Source organism: Pteropus alecto, unplaced genomic scaffold, assembly GCF_000325575.1.
Source record: "Pteropus alecto unplaced genomic scaffold, ASM32557v1 scaffold195, whole genome shotgun sequence".
Taxonomy (NCBI): Eukaryota; Metazoa; Chordata; class Mammalia; order Chiroptera; family Pteropodidae; genus Pteropus; species Pteropus alecto.
The window spans coordinates 3,763,811-3,785,923 of NW_006438073.1; the positions used below are offsets into that span (position 1 = coordinate 3,763,811).

Below are 22,113 nucleotides of genomic sequence, written 5' to 3' on the forward strand. Positions count from 1 at the left end.
AAGGCGGTCAGGTTTGATCTGCATCACAAGAACGATAACCAGTCCCAAAGGAGCAGCAATGGCCTCGGGCGCTGGGGGTTCGACAGCTTCTCTCGCCACTTTTCTTGCAGATGGAGAGGGGAGATGATGCCAGCTGAATAGCCATATACAATTACAATTGCCCGATTTGTTTTTAGTCAGGATATTAAATTTATTTGGAATTTTTAAGTCACATTTAAGGAGGGCGTAAGTTAAGAGATTGCAAAATACTGTTGTAGAATAATATCATCGCAAGTGGTTTTTTAAATCTATTTAAAAGTACTTTTTATTTTAAAAAATACAATCATATGTAACAACTCAAGTGTCTGTCAACTGATAAATGGTTGAAATGTGATGTAACCATACAATGGAATATTATTTAGCCATAAAAAAGAATGAGTGCTAAAACATGCTATATCATGGGTGAATGAATCTTAAAAACAGTATGCTAAGTGAAAGAAAACACAAAACAGACCATAGAGTGCTAATACATGCTATATCATGGGCGAATCTTAAAAATGGTATGCTAAGTGAAAGAAAACACAAAACAGACCATATAAATATGAAATATCAAGAACAGGCAAAACTACAGAGACAGCGTTATGATGGTTTTTGGGGGCTGGAGAGGGCTGGGGAGTCACTGCTGTGGGTATGTGTAGGGTTTCTTTTTAGGGTGGTAAAGATGTGTTTGAATTAGTGGTGATAGCTGCACTTTAGCGAATACCCTAAAAACCTCAAATTGTATTCTTTAAAAGGTCTATTTTGTGGTATGTGAATTGTATTGTAATTTTTTAAAAAGTTCTATAGATGTTGAAGTTAGGAGAGGTTTGGCTTCGAGTTTCCTTGGTCATTGGCCCTGCCGAGATTTTGAGGGTTTTGGGTCATCTCCCCTGAGAAACGTACGTGCACATAAAGTTTTGCACGTGTGGTCAGGACGTCACTGACCCTCATGAGAGCCAGCCGTGGACCCAGCTCACCATCCCCGTTGAGAAGGTGGGCATGAGAAGCTGGGGGCCAAGCCTAGCCGTTTGGGCTTGACAACCCTCAAGTATTAATTTTCTAGAAATGGGCAATACTTGGTATTAGTCAGTTACCCTGGGAGTGTAGGCTGCCTGAAGATGACGCCATGCAGCGATGTGCCTTGTCCCCTGTGCCAGCCATGCCACTGCATGTTTCAGGCGCCCTAGGAGAAGCCCTGAGCGCCACAGCCCTGGGGGACCAAGCGCCCTCCACGGTGGACCCCGCGGCGGGGGTGGCCCCGCGCCTGCCCCGTCGGCCTGCCCCGAGAGTCCCCGCCATCAAGAAGCCCACCTTGAGGAGGACCGGGAAGGTAAGACCGGGTAGCGTGAGCCCCTCGCTCCTGAGTCGCTCGATGAGAATCTTGTCTCCGTCAAGTCTGTCTCCGTCCGCGCTCTGAGTCCCCGACGGCGGCCCATCCTTGAGGGGGACGCTTGGCGGGAGCTCTCTGCTTTGTATCCCCGCCACGTCCTGGCTCGAGCTGAGCAGAAAAAGCAGGAATTTCTCATGACACTTCCTGCGTGTCCTAGTCAAGTCCCCACGTCAAACCGCTGTGGGAGGCCTGATGCCAGGTGCTCCTCTAGTCCCCGTCTGCGCGTGGTCTGTGGCGCGTGCGCGTGGTCTGTGGCGCGTGCGCGTGGTCTGTGGCGCGTGCGCGTGGTCTGGCGCGTGCGGTCAGGCGGTCAGGTTTGACGTGGTCTGTGGCGCGTGCGCGTGGTCTGTGGCGCGTGCGCATGCGCGTGCGCGTGGTGTCAGGCGGTCAGGTTTGATCTGCATCACAGGAACGATAACCGGTCCCAAAGGAGCAGCAACGGCCTCGGGCGCTGGAGGTTCGACAGCTTCTCTCGCCACTTTTCTTGCAGATTGTGTTTTGCTCTCGCTCTCAAGCTTCTCAGCCTTGCTTGCTGCTGCAAAGACATGAGTTTGTCAGGACGGTGGCAGCCCAAAGACTGGCACCTCTAGAGGCATCCGGATCTTCCGCTTGATCTCAGTTGTTCTGGTACCGGACACTCGGTAACCCTGGCTGGTCATTGCAGATGACCGCTGCTTTTCCGCCTGTTGGAAGTGTGAGCCGTGCCTCTGGCGCCTCGTTCTTACGGAGCTCGCTTTGTCTCCTCTGTCCAGTGTGGCTGGTGGCATCTGTCATTCCCCATGCCTGCTTGCAAAACAGACCTCTTTCCTCCTCCGCTGCCCTGGGCTCGCTTTGTCTTTTCTCTTAAAAGCCAGGGGCAGAAATGGACTCAGTTTCTCAGCCCGCTGCACGGGCAGCGACCATTGGGATGCTGGAAAACGGACTGTGTTTGCTGTTCGTTTTCTAAAGAACCAAAAGAAATACCAAAAGGCCAATGCTTAAACTGTGGATAGCCGGTTCATCACAAAAGCTGCTTTTCGTACTGTGCAATTGCTTTCTTTGTGATAGTTGTGAATCAGAACCAAGGAAGTGTGTGTGTAAAGTTCCCCATTCTTCCGTATTTAAATATCAAAGATTCAAGGAACAAGTACATCCATTAATCCTTAAATTAGCGTAATGAGATTATTAATGGAAATGACTTCAGCCTAGCGCGGGGCTGCTGTGAATTATCAAAGCTGCGGCCACAGAGTTTCTGAGAAGTTCGCTTTTAATTAGAGAGCATCACCCCATTCCCTAAGGTAACGAAGGAAACCCTGTCTCAGATTATTCCCTGTGACCCTGGTTTTAAAGTTTCCACTCATATTTCATTGGACCTGCTGGTACTACGTGATAAATGTGTGTTTCTCCTGTGCTGTTTCGTACCTGGCCGCATTTCCGCATCCCTGGCATTCTCAAATCTCGAATTTGCTAGAATGTCCGCTGAGCCCCATCTCTACTCTCCTGCTGACACTGTGTGAGTGCTCTCTGATCGCCACCCCCTCAGTGCTGGCTTTTCACTTAGACTCTTTATCGTGTTTTTTCTCAGCCCACGTCACCAGAAGAACCGTTTGGGCAACAGGCTGCTCGTTTTACAATCGAGCCCTTGGAGACAAGCCTCGAAACTCCTCCTCTAGCGACAGCCCCTCCTGTTCCCAAACCAAGAACACTTCAGCCGGGGAGAGATGCCGAGAGGAGGCCAAGCGTCGGAAAGCCAGAGCCATACGATGCCCCTGCGGTGGCCACGACGCCCCTCGTGGAGGTCCCGCCTCTGGTGCCCCAGGTCCCCCCGAGGAGGAAGAAGTCGGCCCCCGCGGCCTTCCACCTGCAGGTTCTGCAGACCAACAGCCAGCTCCTCCAGGGCCTCGCCTGCGGCGGCAGCAACGGTCCCCCCGCACACCAGCCTGACGGGGGCGCTCTCTTTCCACCATCGGCTTTCCTTGGCTCTGCGTCAGCAGCAAGCTCCGAGACCGATGGCCCCCAGGGGACAAAGCCAGAGGCAGCCCCGGCTCTGGGTGATTATCAAGATCCCTTCTGGAGCCTTCTGCAGCACCCTAAACTGTTGAATAATGCCTGGCTTTCCAAGAGCTCTGACCCCCTGGACTCGGGGTCCAGGCACCTCGAAAAGGCACATACAGCCCCGCAGCAAGTCAGTGGTACAGCTGCCGAGGAGCCATCACCAGAGCACAGGCACAAAGACTTCGGTCACTGGGTGGCAGTCAGTGACAAGGACCAGAGGACGGTGCTGCAGGTGTTTGACCCACTGGAGAGAACATGAGTGGGGAGCACCGACAGCCGCCCTCCGCAGAATGCGTGCCTTCTTCCCTCAGGCGGCCCTTTCTAGGGCAAAGCCCATTGGCCTTGACCCCCGGTCAAATGGGACATCCATTTAAAGGCACACTGAAACAACATTTGTGCTCCGGTGACTCTGTGCAGTTCACAAAAGTTGTGTCTTTTATTCAATAAGATTATTACGCAGCCACCGAGATTTGTTTCACTCCAGACTCGTGCGTTGTGAGTTTCCTCTCGGGGCTATGGGAAACCGCCCGTTAGAGTCGGCGGGGTGGCTGTCAGGGCCGGGAACTGGCTGATAATGCCCAGGAAGTTCTCTCCCACCGAATTTTAAGTGGTTGTTCAATATATGTGTGTATGTGATTTTTAAATTTTGTTTGTATTTTGCAGATTTGGAATAATGTTTTGGTGACTCACTTGGAGGTAGATGCATTAAGTAAGGGCTACACCGAGAGGTGGCAGGGACCACTAAGAGCCGTACCTGGCCCTCTGACAGCAGGCTAAAAACATCAGAGTTGGACACAGCCATGGGGTCGACGAGCGCACGCCGCTGTTTGTTCCCTCGTGAGCCCTCGTATGTTGTGTGCGTCAAAAAATAACCTTGCCTGTGAGGCGGCTGTGTCGACAGTGTTCTGGTTCTGAAGCATATACCGTTAGCGTAGCCTGAGCTTAAACCGGCTAGAGACCCCCGCACCCTGTCTCAGACGCCGCATGTCCCAAAAGCTGCCAGTCCTGAGCCCCGGTGTGTGCCACTTAGCCCGGTTTTGATACGCTTTCGATCCCCTATCAAAGGAAACCTTGTGGATTCCTTTTTTTCCCTTATGTCCCATGCCTGGTATAAGCACAAATATGAACGGCCCACCGGCCCACATTCTTGATTCTGTTATAGCAGGACGAATATCTGCTTTAGCCTGGTCTGCCTGGCTATATAGCTTCAGGAAGCAAAATGTCACATGTCCCTATATAGCATTTCTGGGTTTGCTTATCTACATGTTTATTAGGTTTATTTTTTTTTACCTATACATTTTCTATACATTTCCAACATTACTTCTTACCTATTTAATCATTTAAAAAGACATCACTATACTGTTATATATTTTAAAACTGAGTCCATTTGGAGCAAATATATTTTTGCTGATAAGAAATTTACTGGCAGAATCTGAGCGTGTCACATACCGTATTTGGAAGTCTCATAGAATCATACAACAATGATTCCATGCTCTACTCAGTGTGACTGGGGACTTCCTGCACTCAATTCTAATGGTCAGCATGGCAGTGACCGTTTGGGGAAGACCACTCATTCTACCTATCAGACCTCTGGGATTTCAGAGTTATTTCTCATCACCACTATCAAGATACACTGTAGATTATTCAAATCGGGCACTCAAAAACAAAACTACCATGTTTATCTCATTTCATCTGAAAACTGATAAAGAAAAAGGTATTGGTGACCCATAGAGATAAACAGAATACATGTAGTTGACCAGTCATAAAAGATGGTGTTTCTGGCCCACAGTGACGAGGACACCTTCTGCAGGAAGCATTTCATGTCATTTTCCTCTAACACAAGTAAACAACACAATCCTTGCAAGGGTTAGGAGGAGAAAGCAAGCAAGATGCGTTAGAGAGGCTTGGAGAAGTTTAATAATTTGCTGAGATTCACACTGCTTCTAAGGGTACAATTGGGAATGAAAGCGAAGATTTCTTAATTCAAGTGCTCTTTTCTCTGTAACCTGTTTTCCTACCAAAAAGGAGGTGAATTTGAAAGCAGATTTATGTAACCACCAGTCAGAAAAGCAGGGGAAAAGCAGAACCACAACGGTTGCTCACAATGCTGGGAACAGGCTGCCTTTGGGGTTTCTTCTTCGTGCTAAAAAGCCAACAGCCGGTAAACGGTACAGAGAACAGAATTTCAGTTAACATGGCCGCTCATCACAAGCAGCTCTTAAGAATTCGATGGTAAGAAAGCACAGAATCATGCCGACCTCGGGAGGCAGGTCACAAGAAAAGTTACAGGTAGTTTAACATGAAGAATTGAACAAACATCATTTGATCGCGAGCTTTCAAGTTTAGTGAACAACACAGAGGGGACTTAGAGCTGATACTGTGTCAGGTTCTCCCACCACTGTTCTCTTAAAAAAAGACAACTAGAATCGCCTTGTTTTTAAATCGATGCTTAATAGTCGGCGGGTTTCCTGGGTTAGCGGTGTCAGTCGACAATGAGCCGCTGCCATGCTGGGGGTTTCATTCTGTGGTTTTGTATTTTTAATTTTACTTTGACGCTTCCGCACAGGGCTTTTCATTGCGACCTTGCAGTTTATTTCGTGACTTTTCTGTAAGACATTACAGTTCACCGCAGAGACTCATAGGCACAACACTTTACGATTCCACATTGTCTCTGTGACTCCAATTACTATATTCCCTTTTAAAACAGTCTTCTCCAACTTCTTGCCTCTTTTTAAAATTTGTTCCAGTAAATGGCTGAAATTAGGACATCTGCCCAAGCAATTCCCGTAAAAGTTGAACGTTACTGAAGTTCAAGACACTTAATAAAATTCTACCGACATGTATAAGCAAAGTAATGAATTAAAATGTTCTCTTTATAGTGAAGTGATTTCATCAGAAAGGAAAGCTGCAAAAATTATTTATTGACTGACTGGCAATTAATAAAAACCCTGTAATGTGTATTTGAAGTGATCATTTGTACTGAAATTGTATAAATATACCTATTAAATATTTTGTCTTTTTAAAATTATTTGGCTTGTTTCTTTTCAGATATGAAGAGAACCCTTTGGCTAGTCTTCTATTGATGAAATGTGACTACTAGTTACTCCTCTGAGTTTTTGTTTTTGCTTCTTTTTTCAACCATCAGACTAAGTTGAAAAATCGTAAAAGTAATAATTTGATTAAGAATATATTACTTGAATTCTTAATGATGCCAGTAGGGACCACTATGATAACATATATAATAACTTTATGCTACAATGTCTATAAGACTTGAGATGGTATAATTCATTTTCTATAGGGTCTTATAGCAAACTTACAGAATCTTAGTCTGCTAGATTGGTTTGAGTACATTACTGTATTGCAGGCAGGAAAAGGGAGTAAATAATCTTTAGGTTCTGTCTATGTTATCAGCTGATTGACACACAAATATAGATTATAAATGTTCTCTAATGACTTTCCGGAATAAGAATATACTGACAATCTCAAAATAATAAAGATGGCTAGTCCTTCCTGACCAGTAAGTATGATACTGAGTTCATTTATCTGAATGCACAGCCCTGGGACTTGGTCCAGGGGAGGAAATGGCTGGTTACAGTACCTTCCTTCCCAAGGTCGTGGGGGAGAGAGATTTGAAAACTCACTCTTACGAGGCCAACTGTTCATTTCTACAGAGTAACGCCCATCATGAGGTGGGGAGTACCGACGAGATACCGACTGTGAACAGAGGGTCAGGGACAATTTGAGAGAAGAGGATTAAGAATTTGACAAGTAGCGAAAGTGGATCTGTGTACATGGAATGGACGTTAGCTGATGAGAAATAACTTCAGAGGACCTTAAATGAGTTTAGGATTTTATTCTGTAGATAATAGAAGCTGTGGAGTGGAAATCCCTGAATAATCTATGTTAGAGTGGTTAAGATCACAGGTTTTGCCTGAGCAAATAGCTCTTCAAAGCCTGATGGCCATCTGTATGTCTTTGGAAAAATCTCCATGCAGTTCCTCTGCCCATTTTTAAATCAGATTGTTAGATTTTTGGTATTGTGAGTTCTTTATATATTTTGGATCCTAACCCTTTATCAGATACATGACTTGCTAATATTTCTTCCCATTCCTTAGTTTGCCTTTCTTTGTTGATAGTTTCCTTTGCCATGAAGAAGCTTATTAGTTCGATGTAGTCCCAATTGTTTTTTATTTTGTTGCCTTTGCTTTTGGTGTCAATTAAAAAAAAAAAATCATTGCCAAGACCAATGTCAAGGAACTTACCCACGATACTTCCTTCTAGCACTTTTATGGTTTTAGGACTTACATTCAAATCTTTAATCCATTTTGAGTTGATTTTTGTATATGGTATAGAGAGTGGTCCATTTCCTTTCTGTTTTTGTGTGTATCTGTCCAGTTTTCCAAACACCATTTATTGAAGAGACTATCCTTTCCCCATTGTATATTCTTGGCTCTTTTGTCGTAAGTTAATTAACCATATATGCATGGGTTTATTTCTGGGCTCTCTATTTTGTTCCATCGATCTAGTCTCTGTTTCTGTGCCAATACGACACTATTTTGATTGCTATAGCTTTGCTATACAGTTTGAAATCAGGAAATGTGTTGCCTCTAGTATTGTTCTTTCTCAAGATTGCTTTGGCTATTCGGGATCTTTTGCAGTACCATACAAATTTTAGGACGGTTTGTTCCATTTCTGAGGAAGACATTGGAATTTTGACAGGGACTGCACTGAATCTGTAGATTGCTTTGAGTAGTATGGATATTTTCATATTAATTTTTCCAACCCACGAGCAAGGAATACCTTTCCATTTAGGTCTTCATTTTCTTTCATCAGTGTCTTATAGTTGTCTATCTTTTGCAGTACCATACAAATTTTAGGACTGTTTGGTCCATTTCTGAGGAAGACATTGGAATTTTGATAGGGACTGCACTGAATCTATAGATTGCTTTGAGTAGTATAGATATTTTCATATTAATTTTTCCAACCCATGAGCAAGGAATACCTTTCCATTTATGTCTTCATTTTCTTTCATCAGTGTCTTATAGTTGTCAATGTACAGCTCTCTCACCTCTTTGGTTAAATTTCCTAGGCATTTTATTATTTTTGATGCAGTTGTGAATGGGATTGTTTTATCTTTCCAATAATAGAAACACAACTGATTTTTGTATACTGATTTTGTTTCCTGCAATTTTACTGAATTTATTCTAAAAGTTTTCTGGTGGAGTCTAGGGCTTTTAATATATAATGTCATCTGCAAACAGAGACAATTTTACTTCTTTCCAATTTGGATAACATATTTCTTTCTTGCTCTGGCTAGTAATTCCAATACTATTTTGAATAAAAGTGGCAAGACAGGACATCCCTGTCTCGTTCCTGATCACTCTTGAGTATGTTAGCTGTGGGCTTGTCCAGTGTGGCCCTATGTCAATGTACATTCCCTTTATACACACTTTGAGTTTTTATCATGAATGTTGAATTTTGTCAAATGCATTTTCTGCGTCTATTGAGATCATTTTTATCCTTCATTTTGTTAATGTGATATATCACATTGATTTGTGGATGTCAAACCATCCTTGCACCCCCAGAATAAATCGCACTTGATCATGGTGTATGATCCTTTAATGTACTGTTGAATTCAACTGGCTAATATTTTTTTGAGCATTTTTATATCTACGCTTACCAGGGATATTGGCCTGTAACTTTCTTTTCTTGTAGTGTCCTTGTCTGGTTTTTGTTTCAGGGTAAGCCTAGCCTCAAAATGTTTGGAAGTGTTCCTCTTCTACGTTTTGGAAGAGTTTTAAAAGGATCGGTAATAATTCTTCTATGTTTGGTTGAATTCACCAGTGAAACGATCTGGTCCTGGATTTTTCTGTTAGGAAGTTTTTTGGTTACTGGTTCAGTCCCCTTACTAGTAATTGGAATGTTCAGATTTTCTATTTCTTCATGATTCAATCTTGATAGATTGTTTCTAGGACTTTATCCATTTCTTCTACTTTGTCCAATTTTTGGCATATACTTATTAATCTCTTATGATCCTTAGTATTTTTTTTGGTATCAGTTGTAATGTCTTCTCTTTCATTTCTAATTTTATTTATATGAAATTTTATTTTGCTTATGTAATAAGCTCTTTTGCTTATTCTGGTAAGAGAAGCTAAAAGTTTGTCCATCTTTTCAAAAGCCAGTTTTTAGCTTCGTTGATCTTTTCAATTGTCTTTTTAGAATTTCACTTAATTCTGCTGATCTTACTGTCTTTCTCCTAACTTTGGGCTTAGTTTGTTCTTTTTCCAGTTCCTAGAAAGTTAGGTTGTTAATTTGAGATCTTTCTTTTTTAACGCAGGCATTTATTACCGTAAGTTTCTTAGAACTGCTTTTGCTGCACATCCCTAAGTTTTGGTATGTTGTGTTCCCATTTTCATTTCTCACCGTCACACTTTGTGAATTTTTCAGTCTTCTTCTTGTATTTCGAGTTTTGTATCACTGTGGTCTGAAAAGATGTTTGATTTATGCCTTCTTCAATTTATTAATACTTGTCTTATGTTCTGAGACATGATCCTGGAGAATTGATCTATACTTTTTACTCCCTCTCCCTTTTTTTGTCACAAATTTATTTTTATCATGTATATCCACTGACAGATTATTGTAGTTATTTTCACTACTTTTGTCTTTAACCTTCATACTAGATTTATAAGTGATTTATCCACCACTATTACATTAGAGTAGTCTGGATTTATCTATTTACCTTTACCAGTGAGATTTATGCTTTTATGTCTTCCTATTACTACCATCCTGTTTCAGCTTAAAGAGGTCCCTTTAACATTTCTCGTAAGGCTGGTCTAGTGGTGACGCACACCTTCAGCTCTTGCTCTTCTGGGAAACTATTTGAAGAACGACTTTGCCGGGTATTCTCCATTGGCAACTGTTTTTCTTTCACCACTTGGAATATACCATGCCACCTTCTGGCCTGCCAAGTTTCTGCTTAAAAATCAGCCTATGATTTTATGGGAGTCCTCTTGAATATAACAAGTTGTTTTTCTCTTGCTGCTTTTAAGATTCTCCTTGTCTTTAATTTTTGACAATTAGAATGCGTCTTAGTGTGGCTCTCTTCGGATTCATCTTCTTTGGAATTCTCTGGGCTTCTGAGTGAGGGAAGATTTCAGCCATCGTTACTTTGAATAAGCTTTCTGCCCCTTTCTCTTTTCCTTCTGGGACCCTTATAATACAAATATTGGGCTACCTGCTGGTGTCTCCTAAATTCTCGGCACTATCTTTGCTCTTTTTCACTCTTTTCTATTCTTGCTCTAACGGGATGAATTCCACTTTGTTTGCTGATCCTTTCCTCCATATGACCTGCTCTGCCACCGAATCTCTCTATTGAATTTTTCATTTCAGTGACTGTCTTCTTCAGCTCTGGGATTTGTTTGGTACTTCATTTCGTTGCTGAAATTCTCACTTCGTTTATGCATTATTCTCCTAACCTGGGTGAGCATCTTTATTATTTTGAACTCTTAGGCCAATCATTTACCTCCATTTCATGAAGGTCTGTTTCTGGAGTTTTATCTTGTACTTTTGTTTGAAAAACATTCCTCTCCATTTTCCAAGACTCTCTTGGTTTCTGTGCATTAAAGAGCCACTTTCCCCAGTCTTGAATGGGTGGTCTCATATAGGAGATGAACCTTGTCATTCATCCCACGGAGTTCTTGGTTGTCTCTTAAATATCCATGACTGTCCAGGCTGTCATCTTTGTTCTCAGTGGTCCTCAGGAGTTGAAGATCTGCCAAGACCTATCGGTGTTCCACAGTGTGTGTGTGTGTCTGTCTGTGTGGGTTCTCAGCGAGCACCTAGGTGCAGGCTGATTGGAGGCTGGGTCCTCAGACAGCAGCTTTTAAAGTATGCAGAGACGTCTTTCAGATAGACTGGGAGATGGGTGTTTCTGCCTGCTCCCTCTGCACTGGGTCCTGGGTGGATAGAAGATTGAGAACTGTTTGTCTGCTACAGCCCTGTGGGACCCACAAACACATGCCCCAGTGGCCACTACAGCCAGGGACCACTGGGCAGTGGTCACCAAAGCCAGGGCACCAGACACGTGTGCATGCTTCTTCCAAGGAGATACCGGCGACCTGGAGTGGGCTGGAGGGAGAACCTGGAGGCAGCACCCACTGGCCTCACCAGTCTCCAGGGAGCATGAGCCTGTGGATGTGTGCTAAACGAGACGCCTGACCCGCAGGCTGCAGCTGAGACACACACAGAGGTCTCCTTCAGGGAAAGACCGGGGATGGAGGTTCATCTCCGCTGCCTCTGAACCAACCCCGGGGGAGCCGTGGTGAGTCCTTGCAAGCCCATTAAAAACTGCTGCTTAGCTGTGGTCTCGTGGGTGTCATGGATACAAGCCCTGTTGGCTTTCAGAGCTTTGGGGGCACATCCTTCAGGTGGAAGTCTTAAAAGGTGGACCGAACCCTTCACCCCTCAGGGAGGAGGTGAGAATTGTGTGCGTCCCGGCTGCGTCTCGCTGCACTGAGGGTGGTCCGTGTCCCGGCCTTCCCCACCCACTTCGATGTGGGCGTTTCCTCATCTGCTCAGCTGGTTTCTGAATTTCGTGCAGAGGGAACTGCTCCACGTGTAGCGGTACACTCAGTCCACAGAAACAGGTGAGTTCAGGAGTCTCCTGTGTCACCGTCTTGAGCTAGAACTTTAAAAAATGTTTTAATCTAATAATCCCAGATGTCAAAATATTTTGAACTCTCAATTACAGACATATGTACGACAAAAACCTTTTATGCTTGGGGAGGGCGTTCACACCCTTTAATGGCCCTAGGAATCAGTGCACTTGGCGCTTTCATTAGCCTTAACCATCCTGACGCGAAGTCTGGATTAAACTAAAACTCACAGGTTCTAGCAAGCTGAGTGTTCCCGAACGCTGGGACCAGGTGCTGAACTCCAAGGCCAAGCTGAAAGCAAACAAGAAACTGGAATTTCACAAGAATGACTCGTTCTAAATTTGAAAGTTTCTTAGATATTAAACTGAACTACCTCTTCTGGTTTGTTAAGGTAATTTATAATGCGACCTTTTATAAAGCATATTTCTAACAGATTTTAAGTGATTGCTTTTGGGAGTGTTCAACATCCAATATAAAGGCACAATCAGTTGTAGTATTTTAAAATGACATTTATTGAACACGTTAAAGTTTTTTCATGGACATAATTTTTATACCAAATGTCAATAAAACTCCACGTCATACAATGCATTTGATATTACAAAGGGATGAAAATTCAGAAGGGTATGCCTAAAACTCACTTGAGGAATTAGAATTTGAGGGGCATTGTGAATATGAACCAAGTTCAAAAGCAATATAATCACTGTTTTTCTCAATAGGAAATAAATGCCGGTGCCCACCACACTCAAGCGTTGTCACCAGGCAGAGGCCTGCACCCTCCACCATATCCCGGCTGCCAGCGCGGCCTTGGGTGAGTGGTCAAGACGCCGTAAAGAAAGGTCTGATGCTCCATTTTGTAGTTTGACACTTTCTGTGGTGACATCTGATCGAGACACTGGCGGGTAAAGGGAACTCAGTGCCTTTGAGATTTAGGGTTAATGTAATCCAGCAGGTTTGGGAGAAATGTGATTAAGAAGTGAAAGGGGTGTAAGTAAGGATAAGTGACTTTTCATTCTCATCCTAGCTTTATTACAGCTTGCTTTCAGAACTGTGTTTTGTAACACCTATATTGTTTACTTCCCTCTTAAACAGATCTTTTAAAGTGACTTTTCAAATGAGGGGAGAGGCAATATAAAGCTTCAATGAAATTTTTTTCCAGAAAGGATATTTAAACAAAGCTGACTGAACTAGGAGAACCATTTTCTTAATGGTCTAAATTTGAAACTATTTCAAATACATGTTTTCATACTTTGTGTTCTTCAGGCAGTGATATTTGAAAACATTGCTGACTTAAATGTCACAAAACTGATGAAGTAAGTGAACCTGTGTACATCATAGTCAATTCACAGAATAAAAATGTTCAGTGACTTGCCTGAAAACTAGTTAATTTAACAATACACTAGATCTTTCTCCCAGACCTTATCTTTAAAGCACAGCTATAACAGCTATGTCGAGATTTTAACAGTGTGTGCTTTCATTCCATTACCCTTAAGTTAAACCATGGCTGAAACTGCTCATTATCTGCCATGGTTCATAAGAAACAGAAAATAAACCAAACGTATCTACGCATTCTTCCCATGGCATCCCATTAACTAGTGCCACTGTTAGCGAACTTACTGGTGTTAGCTAACCATCGCATTCGCTGTATCTGTATAAAACTGGTTAACTCACTTGTTAGGCTGCTGCATAATTAAGCAATCAGATGTTGGTAGGGTTCACACTCAGAGGCTGCGCTCGTCTTAACTCTGACTGCCATTCTACAAATGTCTACCGTCAAATTAGTAAACAGACGCTTAATATGAGTCAGCAACTCCACTCCTAGAACACGGCCAGGAGCATCAACAGCATACATCCACACACAAAAAAATGTGCATCAGTGTTAACAGTAGCATAATAGCCAAAAGAAAAAAATGTCTATCAACCGATGAAGGCATAAATGAATGTGGTATATCCATGCAGTAGAATATTACTTGTCCACAAAAGAGAATGAAGCACTAATAATGCTACATCGTGGATGAACCTTGAACATTATGCTAAGAGGAAGCCAGACCCAGAGGGGCACATATTGTATGATTCCATTTATATGAAATGTCCACAACAGGCAAATCCAGAGAGACAGAAAGCTGATTAGTGTTTGCCGGGGGCGGGAACAGGAGCATGGACATGGAGTGATGGTTAATAGTTCCAGGTTATTCTGGGGGACGATAAAATGTTCTGAAATTAGATAGTGGTGATGGTTGTACAACTTGGTAAATATACTGAAAATCAATGAACCGTATATTTAAAAAGGTGAATTTTATGGTATGTGAATTGACATTTCAATAATGTTATTTAAAAAGAAAAAGTCAGCAACATGATGTCCTATCTCTCCCATGCTGGAGTTCAATTACTACCATTTCCAAATGAGCAAGAAGAAAAGGTATATTCTATTTTGCTAAAGAGAATCTGAGAATCTTGATACTAAGTATTGCTAACATATATAACAACTTAGAATAGTTTTGTTTCACACCCTGATCAATAGTGGATTAGCTACTTTATCTGGGAAAAGTTACAAGTATAGGTAGCTAAAGTCTGGAAAGAATTACTATAAGCTGGGATTTTTTTAAAGGAGAAATATTTGTCCCAGCAATAAGAAAATAAAAACTTACAAGGAACTGACCCATGGGTGAGAGCAGGTCTAACAAAGTTAACGTGTTCGACAAAGGTTTTCCGTGATGTTTAAAAACATTTACAGTACATCAAAACCCAGAACAAAAACAATCTTTTATGTTCTAGTTCATTCTCCTCTCCATTCTAGGTACTCTCCAAATGGCATTTTTATGGTGAGCTGACGACGCCTATCCCTTCAGAAGCCATCAGTGCTCCTCCAGCTTAAGCCACAGACAGTTACAGGTGACAGAAGGCATCTCTATCCATAGCAGCTTGCTCTATGTCACCTGGGACAACACTGTAAGAGACATAAAAGTTAAAAGAATCCAGTCTGCCCGTCACTCTCTGCCTGCCACTTCTGTTTGTGCTTTACAGAATACTGTTGCCTGCAACATATTCCGGACCGTATCGATGGCATCATGAGTGTGTGTGCACGATTGCTTAGAAAGAGGAAGAGAACACCAAGTTTCTTGCACTCTGTTCACATATAAAAAATGGAAGACAACTGTCAGTTTTCAAGGTCTTTGGCTAACGTTTCACGGATGAATCGTAAGGTACGTTGGTACAAAAAAGCATCCTTTTTCTCTGGCTTACAAATGTTCAAATGGTTAACATCCACAGGAATTAGATCTCCAATGCCTAAATCTGAAGGAAACAAAAATGTCAATAAAATCTAAATAAAAATGTAAACTTCCCCGTCAATGTTGAAAGAGGCTAAACGGGTTGTTCTAAATACTGATTCAGTTATAATACGGAACTTAAGATAATGGAACCTGAAGTCTGATCACACCGGAATGAGTTCTCAGGAGGTATAATTTATGCTTCTTTGTATGTGTTCTGGCCTTCTTAATAGCGAACAGAGCCTGAGCACTATCTTCAAAACTTTTATACATCTGCAGGTTATTACTAAATTATTTCACTTTTTCTAAGGTTTGTATTATAAACTTGCTAACGAGCTCCCGTGTCCTGATAAAAGCATGGAACGGCTCACGGAGGACCCGTTCTACACCCGGACCGCTGCGATCACTCCACCCAGGGGAGATGATTAGTGCCTCAGAGGTTTGCTTGAGCCTCACAGAGCTGCCTACATGGAAGTGACAAGAGGTGCTAGTGGTGCCAGCTAGGTGAGGGAGGAAGACAAGCCTGCTGGTGACACGAAAGCAGGTTCAGACAGTCATGTCACTACAAGCAGCTCGCCCACAGTATTAACTTTGCTTTTAGCTTCCAGTTTTGTTTAACACCCAGCAGCTGTTCCTTGACCTCTTCAAGTCCCTCAGCTACTAAATAGTAACTCCACACCCTATGACGTATGGCTTTGAGGCGAAGCCTCTTTGGGTTCCACTACAGAATACTAAGACTTTTACATTTTATTTAGATAATATATAACGAGGTCAGGACAAAACTTGTTATGCAAACCAAAGAACCATCTGGAAGGTGCTCCAGATACACACTGTCCGTGGCTGCAAGTAGCTCTCTCTGCGTGGTCGAGCGCGACCGGGGCGGCACCTGACCCAGCCTCAGGGGGGATCAGAAAAGGGTCTGGTACGCAAGCCGCATTCCAGGGAGTGAAAGGTGTGGGTCGCCTGCTACGCAGGGCGCGCTAAAGAAAAGAACCAGGACTTGGGCCCCGCCCCCGAGAGCCTGTAATATGCACCCAAGTGGCAGATGCCGCTCGTTTCCCTCAACTTCAGGATTGTGAAGAGACTGTACTTTTAACACTAGCTTTTTTCCATTGAAATCTTAGTCGCTTAAATATTTCTCGTTTTTCTTCCATATATTTACTAAAGGTTCTTTAGTTGATTTTTTTTTTTTTTTTTGAGTTTCTACATGCGGTTATGTCTTTATGTGAAATGCCCCTTTTAGTCTAGGTGACAGAAGGGCTTTGTATTTGTATTCTCACCTTAATACAACAAAGTTCAATGCTGATGACTAATTTAGAGTTAGCCAATTAACCTTTAACATCTTATCAGTTAAATGAAGGAGAGGGGTAATGCAAAAGTTACATGTTTGCAGAGAAATTTTATCTATGGCTGAAATTAATAACTGGAATCTAGATCTTCATAAAGCTCTCCTAAAACTGAAAAACTGAATACACGAACTGACATTTATGATTAAATGCTAGGTACCACCAACCCGGCCAACAAGTTTCAAACGAGCGAGTACCTGCTGATTCCACGGGAACCACGTGGAGTTTGATCATGCTACCAATGGAGGTTGGCAGTGTTTCTACAAAATTCAGCACCTGGAAGTTTTTGTCTTTAGCAAACTCCAGAAAATCATCCTGTAGTGTTTTAAGTGCAGGAGAATCTGTAAAATTATAGAGAATAAGATTATGGCAAGTTCTTTTTATCCAATTCATTTTAAAAAAATGCATTAACCTTCTAAATTTAGAGAGGAAATGAGGGTTCTGATTCAAGATGGTGGCTTAGTTTATCTCATTCCTAGGAAGCCCTTAAGGTGAGTAAAAAGCTAAAACCACCGAGAACTGAGAGGCAGCCTCAGGTGGAGAGGAAGCAAACCCAGGGCAGTTCGGTGTGTGGGTCTCAGGGGTTCCCAGTGTGCCCACCCCTTTCTGTCCCGCAGCCTCAACTATGACAGGACAACCAAGAAGCACCAGCTATTCGAGGAAAGCCTGAGACCTAAGAGGCAGACCCAACAGCAAACAAAACCCGAGCACAGGAGAAAGAGAACTCAGGGAAGCAGCAGAGAGGAACTTTTTAAAAATCCCCTAATTAGTATCTTCAAATGATTTCAAAAGATAATGGACCAAAGAACAAGGAAGAGCTTATGGAAAATAAAATTTAACATAAGGTTTAGAAGATAAAGCAGAACACAGAGAAAGGCTAGCAAAAAAAACTGGCATATTAAGGCTCAGGCCAGAGGCTCCAAATTCTGATGAATGGGTATTCTAGAAAAGAATGCTTATTAATCAAATATATAGTGCTTTATAGTTAATACGCTGAAAATCTTAAAAGCTTGTGTATATTTTAACAGTTGATTTTCCAAACTTATGGAAACTCATTGGTAAGATTGAAAACATATAACTTTTAAGTTTTTAAATAATTAATAGTAAAATTTTTTTATATTTGAACAAATGGCTTAAGAACAGAAAGGGAAGGTACCAAAGAAAAAGTCTAAACTAAAAATTTTTCATGACAGTCTAAACACAAGTCATATACAAATAATGAGATGAAACAGTCAAGTTAGAAACTGCCTTTTTTCCCTCCGTAACCGATGACAATCCCAGCTTCCTCTGTGGCAGAGTGTTACCCTTGCTGAGTTCCTTGACTTCCAAAGCAAAAACAAGGAGCGAACGTTGACAGAGTACTCCGCCAGACGCGACCCGTGGTGGGGGACGCTATAGAAAATCATCCCTCTGGTGTTGTTTATAACGGTGCTCAGTTCTGGCTTCTGAGAGGCTTCTAGCAGCATCTTTTTGACAAGAAGACCTAGCCACAGAGAAGAAAGAAAACAGTGCCAAGGCTATTTTTCTTCCCTCTAGTATTCTTAACTGCACCTCCGCCCGCCCCCCCCCACCCCAAAAAGGCAAAACAAGAAATACGGAGAGATGCTTTCTTTAAAAAGTTTACACAATAATTCTCTGTAGTCCAATAAACAAGGCCTTAAAATATTAACACTTGATAACACTCATCCTCTAGACTAGAGGCTTACCTATAAACAAGTAAAATTCTAGACCTTGTATCACAGAATGTGCTGTCCCACAGAAGGAGTATCAGGCACTGCCATAGTGGTGTCCATCAATGAAGCAACTAAGCAGCAGCCAGCCCCCCCAACCTACCCCCAACAGCCCACAGATGCCCACTCCACAGGACAGTTCCAACATTCAAGAAACACACAGTCCCGTAAAGCTCATCCACCATGGGAAAAAGCTTCTATGGGAAACCGCACCTAGACAGACACCTTCTGTCTCCCCACACCGGGCCTGGAGCCAGCAGCGAAACACAAAGGTCATACAGATGGTGACACTGGATCTCTGAGGACACAAAAGGTGACATCTACCTTTCTCTCAGCAAAACACTTGGACTCGGCCAGCAGCCCTGAGCTTCATCAGATAAACTAGGCAGAGGCTGCAGGAAGACCCTCTGAAGGTGGGTGGTGAGAATTTAGAGCTGGACTGGGGCGAGGGGCAGGAGGAGCGGATGTCGTTTAGCAAGCAAGCACAGGGACCCGCAAAGCGACACCTGCGGGACCCGGGGAAGCAGGCACGAAGGGGCTGCGGTTGTGGGCATCAGAGCAATAATGGACTCTGCAATGGTTGGGGTGCAAGGAAGGAAGGGGAGCCCTGTGACCCTCCAGGAACGTCGAGGGATCGTTACAAGTCAGGCTTGTATAAGCCACGGACTGCTTCTGATGTTTATTCACTAAGTTGTCAAACTCACATCCCTATTATATGGTTTGTTACTAGTTGTCCCCTTCTAGAAAAAGAAATAGCATGGAAGGAGAGTAGTAATTGAAAAACCAGCCATAGCCTAAAACATTAATTTAGCGGGGAAAAGGGTCACTATGAAGTAAAACAGCTGCAATACCTCAGGTTAGTCCCGAGGGCTGACACTACCCTCGCCGCCCGCATCCCAGAATGAAACGCACTCACCGCCCATGCTGTGCGACACCCAGATCACCGGCCTGTCTCCGACGCCGGCCGCTCGGAGCTTCCTGAGAAGCTCGTTGCTCCGGAACGCGATGGACTTTCTGAACAAAACGAAACAGCAGGTGTGACAGGCTATCGGTCCGCCACCGAATCTTGCTACCCACTTTTTAAGGCAAGAACTTGTGTGTACTGGACCAATGCTACCTTTAAAGTCAGGGATACTCCCTATTCTCTCTGCTTGATTCCTGCAATCGCTTGTTCCCTTCTTCCAACAGTCACAGTGAGATAGCTGGGAATATCTCAAGCCCAAAACGCGCCGTTCGTTCACTAAACGAGCATTGTCTGAGCACATAATATGTGGCTGGCAATTTTCTCAGGTCAAACTTAGGTCTCCCACCAACTGCCAGCACCTCTTAGGACACGTGTTCTTTCTCATTACGTGGCCTGACAACAAGACCATGTCTCTTTTGTGAGTTTATCAAGCCAGTTGTCATTGCCATTTAGCCACTGTTTGTATTTACGCTGCAAGCATTAAGCTTTCGTCACTTTGGTTTGTTACTCAGAAATACCAGAAAGCTGTTAGAATCTGAATTCAAAATAAGTAATTTTCAAACATTTATTTATCGCTAACTCCTCCTAGAAAGATAAGGTTAGGTTCATTTTTCCTAAGAAAATCCTGTCTGTGGCATCCGAAGATAAGACTCCCCTGCACCCCGGAGGCCCCCTCGTGGCCTGGGCCCTCACCCTCCCAAAGCTTCTCGTTACCTTTCCATAGGGCACCTTGCCCTCCAGTCGCTCAGGCTGGTGTCGTACTCCACAGATATGATCCGGAGACTGGGGCAGTCTCTTGCTAACCACGTCTATGTAAAAGTAAAGGTATGAAAGAACATACGTAAATTTCCGCTGCCCTGATTATTTCCTAGTAATTAAAATTCATAACTAAAGGGCTCTTGTAATATTGACTAGTTAAAGATCACACTGCAGTAAAGTATAAAGGTGACTAGAAAAACAATTTCAGCATTTTATCTCTTTATGTCTCTGGTCACAAGGTGGGATTGATCTTTACAGCATAAGCCCAATACAGGTTTCAAGAGAATATTCTCAATTTTAATCTGCGACAGCCAAAAGCGGGGCCTGTCTCTGGAGTCTAGATCAGATCGGCTTTCTGAAAGCACTCCATAGAAAGCTGTGCTCTCGGGACAGACCGCGTGTATGACGCTTAGGGACTTGGCCTGAGAACTCAGAGATACTAATTACAGTCGCGGTTCTGTCTCTGGATCCACGATCTGTTGTCATCTCCGTACTTCACTGTCACCAGAGAACACAAACTGTTCTTTCTGCTTGATAAGCCTTTCTGAAGGTGAATAAGCAGCAGTGGGACAAAGCTTTGGAAGCTATTAACAGAGTCGCAGCATCAATTTTCACTGAGCTTTAGATCAAGTCAATGAATTCACCCCAGGGTTAAGGCTCTCTGAAAGAAATAATGTCAAAAAAATCCAAAGTATTCTTCAAAGTCTTTCTATTTTTATAATTATTAAAATCATAGAATGAGCCAATTATTATGAATGTATTATTTACTATATTACATTTTTAATGAAAGTGAACGATTACTGGCCCTTGCCTGTTTTTCACTTACTAGAATATTCTTTTAGAAATATAAACTGTACTCTCAATTACACAACACAGGGTGACAAGCCCAGCTGTTCATGTAACATACCACGAGTGTCCCTAAGGGAAAGAAAAACTGCATGGAAAAAAAATCCCAGTATAAAAGAGAAAAATAAACAAGTCACAATGAGGCCCCAACAGCCAGTGACATGGCAGTGTGTGGTGGTGACGCTGGCTAAGTCGGCCGTGTCCTTACCTTGGGCCAACACGTTGTGTACCTGGTTTCATCCTCTGAAACCTTTTCATTTAAGACCTGGTCATTGTCCTGCTGGCGCCACGTTTTGAATGCTGCTCCCATCAGGCCATGAACAAAAAGGACATCTGCTTTAATGGGCTGACTACGCGGGAGAAGCAGAATAAACGTGTTACCGTTTTGATAAGAATCTACACAGCACTCTCTGTAGATGGTGCTTAGCAGCTTTATATGACACATAATAAAAATTAGGGAAGCTTTACGAGCACAGGTTTGCTAAAAAAAAAAATCCTGTAAGGAATTTGGGCCAAGACATGTACAGTGTGCTTCACTGCTCTCTGAAAATGGAGACATATCTAGCCAGGGGGACCAACCAAAATCAATGAAGTGACAGCTGTCATGTCAGATGACCCTCCAAAGATTTCCGTGAGGATATCCCACAGATCAATAAAAGTATGTGAAATGTTAGTTAAATAAGAATATGCTAGTATAGTTTCAAAATCAGCATGCGTGAGAGATTTTCAAAAATTTGGATAATGCTTTGGATTCAAGGATAATACTTATCAAAAATCTTCTGAGATTTATTATTTACGCCTACAGCACCTAGTCTTCTAGGTGGTCTCCCATCCAAGTACTAACCAGGCCCAACACTGCTTAGCTTCCAAGATCAGACATTGGGCTTGTTCAAGGTGGCATGGCCGTAGACCATGGACTGTGGCTCCTCTGGGGCGTGAACCTAGCATTTTCAGCGTGTAAAGCAGACATGCTAACAGCTACACTATGGAACCACATCCAGAACAAATGATATTTTAAAAGAACATATTCTTTCTTTGGATATGACATTTAAAAAATAAGTAAATAGTATATTACTTGAAGCTATTTACAGCATACAATTATGCTA

At 42.8% G+C, this 22,113-nt stretch overlaps 2 protein-coding genes and 1 pseudogene across 2 annotated transcripts in view; 1 reads left to right on the plus strand and 2 right to left on the minus strand.

Moving 5' to 3' along the window:
- Window positions 1-6,470, plus strand: part of SYNJ2 (synaptojanin 2) — a 114,855-nt gene extending 108,385 nt beyond the window's left edge. The window contains exons 25-26 of the mRNA XM_025049053.1: window positions 1,197-1,348; window positions 2,973-6,470. Of these exons, the coding sequence (XP_024904821.1) occupies window positions 1,197-1,348; window positions 2,973-3,701 (881 nt within the window). The 3' untranslated portion in view covers window positions 3,702-6,470. The remainder of the gene's footprint in view (window positions 1-1,196; window positions 1,349-2,972) is intronic.
- Window positions 6,471-12,587: 6,117 nt separating this feature from the next.
- SERAC1 (serine active site containing 1) overlaps window positions 12,588-22,113 on the minus strand; it is a 52,322-nt gene continuing 42,796 nt past the window's right edge. The window contains 7 exon segments of the mRNA XM_015591909.2: window positions 12,588-15,387; window positions 16,906-17,049; window positions 18,013-18,042; window positions 18,045-18,191; window positions 19,355-19,452; window positions 20,117-20,211; window positions 21,216-21,357. Of these exon segments, the coding sequence (XP_015447395.1) occupies window positions 15,251-15,387; window positions 16,906-17,049; window positions 18,013-18,042; window positions 18,045-18,191; window positions 19,355-19,452; window positions 20,117-20,211; window positions 21,216-21,357 (793 nt within the window). The 3' untranslated portion in view covers window positions 12,588-15,250.
- LOC112482356 lies at window positions 21,804-21,918 on the minus strand (annotated as a pseudogene).